Source organism: Athene cunicularia (assembly GCF_003259725.1).
Source record: "Athene cunicularia isolate RWA chromosome 6 unlocalized genomic scaffold, athCun1 chr6_part1, whole genome shotgun sequence".
Classification (NCBI taxonomy): domain Eukaryota; kingdom Metazoa; phylum Chordata; class Aves; order Strigiformes; family Strigidae; genus Athene; species Athene cunicularia.
Window position 1 is genome coordinate 10,651,989 of NW_020799105.1, and position 7,328 is coordinate 10,659,316.

Below are 7,328 nucleotides of genomic sequence, written 5' to 3' on the forward strand. Positions count from 1 at the left end.
GGTGAGTGGGGGCTCCGGGGGGGGAGGGATATCGGGGGCAGGTGGTCCGGGACGGGGCCTCATCGTCCTAACGCCGGTGTCTCGGCAGGGTCATCATCACGATGCTGGTCACCACTGCCGTGTGCTGCTACCTCTTGTGAGTACCTCGAACCGGGCCCCGATGCCCACACACACACACACACATCCATCTCCCGTGAGGTTTTACCGGGCCCAGTGGCTGCTGCCCAGCCTCCTGCCCCTGGATGAACGGGACAGATCCCGGGCTGCGACCTGTCACCCTCCCGGCACTTCACCCCCCGGCGCAGCACTCCCTCTGCCAGCCCCTTGAGGCAGCAGCATCCCGGGATCCTGGTCCCTGCTCCTGTACTGTCGGGGCTGACGGCAGGTTGGGTCCCTTTGCAGCTGGCTCATCGCCATCCTGGCCCAGGCCAACCCCCTGTTCGGGCCGCAGCTGAAGAACGAGACCATCTGGTACGTGCGCTTTCTCTGGGAGTGAGCAGTCCCCAGGAGCCAGCGCCAGAATAGAGACCCACCCCCAGAATCGTCACCGTGAGTGAGCAGAGGTCTGGGGTGGCAGAGATGTCCCTGCTTGCCTGCCTGTGTTTGGCTGGGGAGGGAGCTGCCACCTGGTCCTTGCTGGATAGGTGATGCTTTGGCTTCTGTGCATTGTGGCTGTGGTGAGCTGGTCTCAGAGTGGGGCTGCTGGTTCTGCACTGGGCCTGAGCAAACCGAGCGTTTCTCCCTCAGCCTGTGGTTCTCTAGGTTTTGTGGGGGCTCCCTTGTGGGTGCAGTTTGGTCCTAACTTGTCCTTTCTCCTCACAGCTCTTGCTGCTGTTCCAGCCTCTACTCTCCCGTACCAGGCAGCCCCCAGAGGTGCTGGGACAGAGGCTGGACCTGCTGCCCCAGCACACCGTGAGCACTGCAACCTGGACTGAGGATGGCTGGGCTCCTGAGCATGGCAGGCAGCACCCCTGCCTGGGACAAGGGCCTGGTAAGCCCGGTCCTGGGAGCAGCCACCCTACCAGGGAGAGATCCCCTCAGTTGGCGGAGTGCTGCAGTGACTGACACTGAGCACCATCCTGGGAGAGATCTGTGTGTAGTGCCAGCAGATCCTGTCCCTGCAGTGCTTGCCCTGCTCCCTCCAGTTCACTCAGCCCTAGACCCCCCTGCTAAGTGAAACGCCTTCTCCCTAAGCTGCCCAACTAGTTACCATATCCATGGTCATTTCAGGCACCAGCTGCCCCTCTGCCTGAGAAGGCAGGAGCCCATAGCATCCTCTGTTGTATGGTCAGTCCCCTGTGGTGAGGGTGGTCCTTGCTAAAACAGATTCTGGCTGTGGGTGTGAGAAGGGAGGGCTCACCCTGGAGGAGCATGCAGACCCCCTGGGTGTGATGAGGGAGGCACTGGGGTGCACGGTGGGGGGTTCTGCTTGACAGCCTGCTGTAGGGGATTAAGGGATGCTGTGTCTCCTTCCACCTCAGCAGTGAGGGTGCTGCAGTAGTGTCTAGGTACCACCAACCCCCAGCCTCTGTCCAGGTTATGAGAACTGAGTAGGGCATTGTGTTTTACATTTCCCCTTACTTATCAAATAATTTATCTGTATTTATTTGTTTGTGTTTGTTAAACTTGTGTTGTGGAAATAAAGTAAGTCCTTTTTCTAGTAAGTGATGTTGGAGGCAGAGTCATTTGTTGTTTTGAGGCTGAGGAGCAGTCTTGGCCTTACTCAGACCCTTCCCCCTAAGCTTGCTCTTGCACCATGAGATCAAGGCTGGGATCCTCAGCTGCCGAAGCAGGAGGTTGGCAGCATGCTCATGCATGGAAAGTTCTATCATTGATGCCACCTGTGCACTCATCCTGTAGGACCAGGCTCACAGGTAGGAAACGGCATGTGCTAGAGGAAGAATGGGGAACCTGCCCAGCCCCTCTTTGTGGGAGGCAGCTGTGCTGGGGCCATCCCCATGACACTGCAGCAGCTGGAAGAGCTTGGTGGTTCCTTTCCCAGGCTGGGGTGGGGAATAAGGTAAAAAGAAGGGAGCAACATCATCCAGGGGCTGAGTGGGCAGGCTCAACTTCCTTGTGTTAGGAGGGGGTAGGAGGGCAGCAAAGGATGCTGTTTTCAGGGATCACAACAGTTCAATTTGGGTCAGAGCACTGAGTTGAGCTCAACTCTCCTGCTGGGCTCTCAGAGAACATCTGCTGGCAAGAAAGCAGCTCCATCATCCCACCATGGTGGCACAAAGCAATGTTGTGCAGACACACTGGCACCTACCATGGTGCCAGCCAGGAGCTGTCACTGCTGGGGAGGTTCTTCCTAGAAAACGAGACTGGTGCTGGATGGCTCACGGAGTTTCTTTATTGCTACAGGAATGGGAACGGCTGAGTTCAAGTAAAAAGTGACAAAACTTCATTGGGTCATCAGGGGCTCCAGCCCCAGCGGTGGGGGTGTGGGGTGTGTTAGGGAAAGGCTTGTGCCTGTGCACACAGCCACAGCCCAGTCCTGCCATGGGGTGGTGAGCTGGGCCTGAGTGAAGTGGTTCCCCATGGGCAGGCCCAGCCTGCGCTCACAGGGAGAGAGCCATGGGTCCTGGTGCTAGTGCCTGATTAACGTGCGGGACACCACGGGGCAGATGTGCCCGGGAGGGAATGTATGAAAGCAAAGGCAGCCCACTCTGGTGGTGCCTTAGGAACTGAGCCTGAGCCCTCAGGGCTGAGCTTGGAATGGTGGCTAGGACCGTGGGAGGATTGTCCTAAGAGGGGAAGACACGGCAAAGCGCAGGAGACCTCTTAAGGAATGCTCAAAGAGGGGCCGGGCTGGGCAGAGCAGCTCGGTGGAACTTGTGGCTCACCTGGTTCCTGCAGTAATTTTACTGGTGACTGCTGTTCTCCAGCTGCAGGCTTGTAAGGGACTGCAGAGAGGCCACCCTGGGTGATGAGCTACAGCACCTCACCAGCCTGCTCTGCAAACGGGTGGCTGAGTCATGGGGTGGCCCAGTGCTTCAGGCCACAGCCCTGGGTTGGCCACCTTGGTGATAACGTCCTGCTTATCTGAGGGACCTGCCAGGGCTACAGCCTTGAGCCTGCTAGCCGCAGAGGACTTTGCTCTACACCACGTAGTGAGGCAAAGGCCGGAGGCCAAGGAATGTACAGATTCAGGCTGGGGTGAGGCAGAGAGGAAAGCACCGGTGTCCATAGCTGCCTCAACCCACAGGCTCTGGTTCTGGAGTGCAGAGTTGAGATGATCTTTAAGAAAGAGTCTAAGCCCTTGGAGCCCAGGCTGTCAGTCAGTCCTGGTTCTGCTGGTGCAACTGGATGGTGGGTACTGCTGGTGTCACGGCCCATTTCCCTGACCTGGTGGTACCACCACTTTGTCCAGCCAGAGCAGGGTGAGCTGAGCCAAGCGCAGCTGCCGGCGGTGGATGCGGCGCAGCCGCAGGAGGTAGAGGACTATGGCCAGCACTACGACCAGGATGCAGGCGAAGAAGAGATAGTGGTTGTAGACAAAAGAGAGACGCAGCCAGGAGGTGTGTGCTTGCCGGATGCTCTCCTGCCGGAGATCCCTGTGGAGAGGAGAGTTGGGACTGACTGAGAGATGCCATGGGTACTACCAGGGTCCATGCCACTGCTCCCCTTGCTGGGGGGGCAAAGCCCTCACCTGGGGCGGTAACTCCTGCTCCTCCCCAACCACCCTTCCATGAGCGATGCCAACAGCACAGCAACAGTACCTGAGTGGCAGAAACCGCGTCTTGTAGAGGATGGCTCCCAGCGTCCACTGCACCTCCCGGTCATACACCAGCTGGGCCGTGCGCAGGCTGGGGTAGTCGAGGGGGAAATGGAAGCCCTGGTGAAGGACTTGGTACATCCAGGCCGATTTGAAGCACTGATACCTGCAGGTATGGCACGCAGGAGCATCAGCCAGATGCTGCCACCTGCACCAGTGTACTTTACCACAGTAAAAGCCCCCCACAGGAGGTCCAGCCACGGCACCCCCTCAGCAAAGCTGCTTACTTCAGGCGGTGCTGGTCAGCATGTGCCGAATAGAGGCCACCGCGGAAACGCTGGGTCAGCACCTCCCATCGCTGGCTGCAGTACTCCTGGAGGACAGAGAAGTCAAGGCTCAGAGCAGAGAAACAGACCCCGCTCCATCCCAGCCCCAGGAATAGCAGCTCCCCAGCCCCCAGGCTGGAGCAGCACCCACCCGGGCAGCAGAGGTGAAGGTGGAGGCACTGTAGTGGCCTCCCAGGCGCAGCACATCCTCAGTGCAGTAGAAAAACTCAGAGAAGCCATAAAACTCGCTGTTGCCAAAGTCAATGGGTGCTTTGTAGGCCCCCACCAGGGAGGCCTGGCTGCTGTTGGGCCCAGCCAGGAGGGGCTGTAGCAGCTCCACACAGGCCAGCCAGTCCCCTCGCCCCCTCATGTACAGGCTTTGGCTGCCCCTTGCCACCGTATCCTCCAGCCCCACGGGCAGGCAGGGGTCCAGGAAGGGCTTCTCAGGGCTCAGCCCTGTCTGCTGTCCATGGAGGCTGGAAAACAGGCCAGGAAAGAAAGGCAATTGCATGGGGGTTCCTGTACCATCACTAAAAGCCTAGTCTAGCACTGCCTCACATCCAGATACCCCTCACAGCAGACTGCGCATCCCCTTGTACCATGCAGTGCTGGTGCCTTCCCTGCCACCTCCTGACAAGGCCAAACTTGCCAGATCTGGCATGTTGTCCTGCAGCCACATGCCCTGAGCACCTGTGGGGTGCAATAAGGCACAGCCCACACCACCCACTCGTGGGGATCCATAGCCCTGCAGGATTTGCTCCTGGCACAAGAGTACCTGGGCACCAAGCCTCTCCACCTCTGGCGACAGCCTCACATAGCGTTCTGGGAAGGGGAGACAGGAGACAGAGAGCTCAAGGTGGGGATGCTGTGGAAATGTGTGCTGGGTGAATCTGTGCTGGAAAAGGAGTGAAAGTCAGAGCAGGAAAAGCCAAAAGTCACCAGAGAGGCCTCCCTGCAGCTTGCTGTGAGGGGAGGAGGAAGGGAGGGAGCTGCGGCACTGATTAACACCTGCTGGGCTCGGTGCCTGTGCACCTTGTGCCAGCCTGGGCATCTGCTACTGCCACACGGTTGCTGCCAGTGTGGCTGTGGGAGCTGTTATCGCCACAGGTGGCTCTTGGGGCAAATCCAACGGGGAGAGGTCAGCATGAAGGAACCAGCACTCTGTTTTGCAATACCCCAGCACAGGCACTGCTAGACGAGGCAGCAATACCGGTTGTGCACATAGGTCTGGTTCAGCACAAGCTCCTCATAGCGCTGCCGGGCAAAATTGCCCCCGAAGCCCAGGAAGGTGTTGACGTAGACACGGTACATGTGGCCAGTGTGTTGTACATCACAGCCCAGGTTGAATTCTGCCAGCAAGCTCTTAGCAGCCTCCTCCTGGGGATGCAGAGAGGTCCACGATCAGGAGCAACTCAGGGAAGGCAGGGGGAGCTTTCGGGGCCAGCCGGCCAGATACATACCTGCTGCGGAGAGGAGAAGGCTCCAGAGTCGGGCACTTCGTAGGCGATCTGCAGGGAGGCGCCCCCCATGTCTAGGATCCCAACTGTTCGTTTCCGAACCAGGGACTCTCCCTGGTCCCCCAGTGCTACGGTGACCACGGCATCCTCCTCTGCAACCCCCAGCAGCGTGTCACTGAGGGGCAAGGCCTGGGGCAGCACCTCCTCCCTTCCACTGTTACCCCCCCAGCAGCCTCATGGGGCTTCTCCACTCCTGTAAGCAGCCCCCGAGGATCATTGCAGGGAAGCAGGTCCTGACATTCAGGACTGGCCACCACACAACTTCACAGGTTCCCCCAAAGCATCCACTGCTGGAAGCCATTATAGGAACACTACTACAAACCCTCTCTTCCTGGTTCTTCTTCCAAAATGCTGCAGGTGCTCCCCTCACACAGGGACTTGTTCCTGTGACTGGGGCAACTGCACCTGCGGGTCCCAGGTCCAGGAGAGTTTCACACACATGGCTGGGGTCAGGCATTGCCTGGCCAGAGGGCCAGATGCTGCCCACTCCAGAGCTTGCTCTTAGCTCCAGTGTCAGGGCAAGCTCCAGCAGAGCTCTACTCAGACCCTCCCAGAGGCTCTACAAGCAGCCAGACTCACCATCCTCATGATCAAAACGGCCCAGGACAAAGTTGATGCCGATCCAAGAATAGACACCTACATGAGACAGAAAGGGTCATTATGGCAATACACTAAAGGGAACCAAGCAGTGCTTTGTGGCAGCTCCTACCTTCCTGTTTCCCTGAGATCACTTCTGCATGTGATTTGGAGAAGAGGAAATCAAACTCCAGGGGCACATTTCTCACTAAGTCCTCCAGGATTGCAGCTTGCTGCCTGCAAAGGCGCAGGAGAAGGACAGATGCTAAGGGATCTTCACTAGTAACACTCCTTTGTGGGAGTACGAGACAGCAGGAATCCCGCTGCAATACACCCCACGTCCAGCTCCATGAGCCCTGCTGTTGCACCCAGCGCACTTTAGAGATGAGAAACTAGATTTATTTGAGACTTCAGTAAAAAGTGTCCTCTCAGCTGACTCGCAGCATGCTCAAACCCTCATTCTGCAGCCCACACCACTCACTTCAACAATGCACCCTTTCCTTTCTCAAATCCCCTAGGATTCCTAATTCTCTCATCAGGCTTAAGATGATGCAGCTGTCTTCCCCCTTCTCGGGGGCAGATTGATCCCAGTGGGTCCCTGGCTCCCTCTGACAAGGGCCGATGAACTCACCTCTCGGGCAGCAGTCGCATGCCTGCTGTGCACAGGATGTAAAGTGGAGTTTCCTTATGCTTCTGAGCGGGGACGTGGGCTGCCGCAAACTGAAGCAGAGGGCGCAGGTAGGGCGTAGCCTGCTCGGGGGCTGCTGCCGCCACAGAGATGCCTGCTCGGGGAAGGGAGGCTGTGAACCAGCCAGCCCTGCCGTGGGCAGCGGCTGTATCCGTCCCGTGGGCAAGAGGGGCCTGGGGCCGGAGAGGGGTGGCACCGACCTGGTTTAATTTTCTTGACGACGGGGCGGCTGCTCCGGTCCCTCATCTGCTTGATGTCCAGTAGGTCGTGGGGGTTCCCGTTGTGTGGGGGCCAGAAGTAGACAAAGACCCGGGACCCGCTGCTCCCGCAGTCGACGACCACCCCGTAATTGAGGGCCGAGTCCTCGGTGTCAGTGGCTGTCAGCTCCTCCGCCTGCGCCAGGTACCTGGGGTCCCGGGAGGAGCCCCCCAAGCGCCGAGGATAAACGGGGTGCCTCAGCACCGGCGGGCAACGGCAAGCCCCGGGCCCCCGGCTGCCCCAGT

The 7,328-nt window shown here is 58.7% G+C and overlaps 1 protein-coding gene across 1 annotated transcript; it reads right to left on the minus strand.

Moving 5' to 3' along the window:
* Positions 1-2,331: 2,331 nt before the first annotated feature.
* On the minus strand, positions 2,332-7,323 carry ENTPD7 (ectonucleoside triphosphate diphosphohydrolase 7; the record flags this gene model as incomplete). Its single annotated transcript, XM_026851495.1, has 10 exons — positions 2,332-3,557; positions 3,723-3,884; positions 4,006-4,091; positions 4,196-4,520; positions 5,255-5,421; positions 5,505-5,653; positions 6,141-6,197; positions 6,271-6,374; positions 6,769-6,919; positions 7,026-7,323. Coding segments are annotated over 10 exons (1,728 nt in total), but the record flags the coding sequence as incomplete, so codon positions are not given.
* Positions 7,324-7,328: the final 5 nt, after the last annotated feature.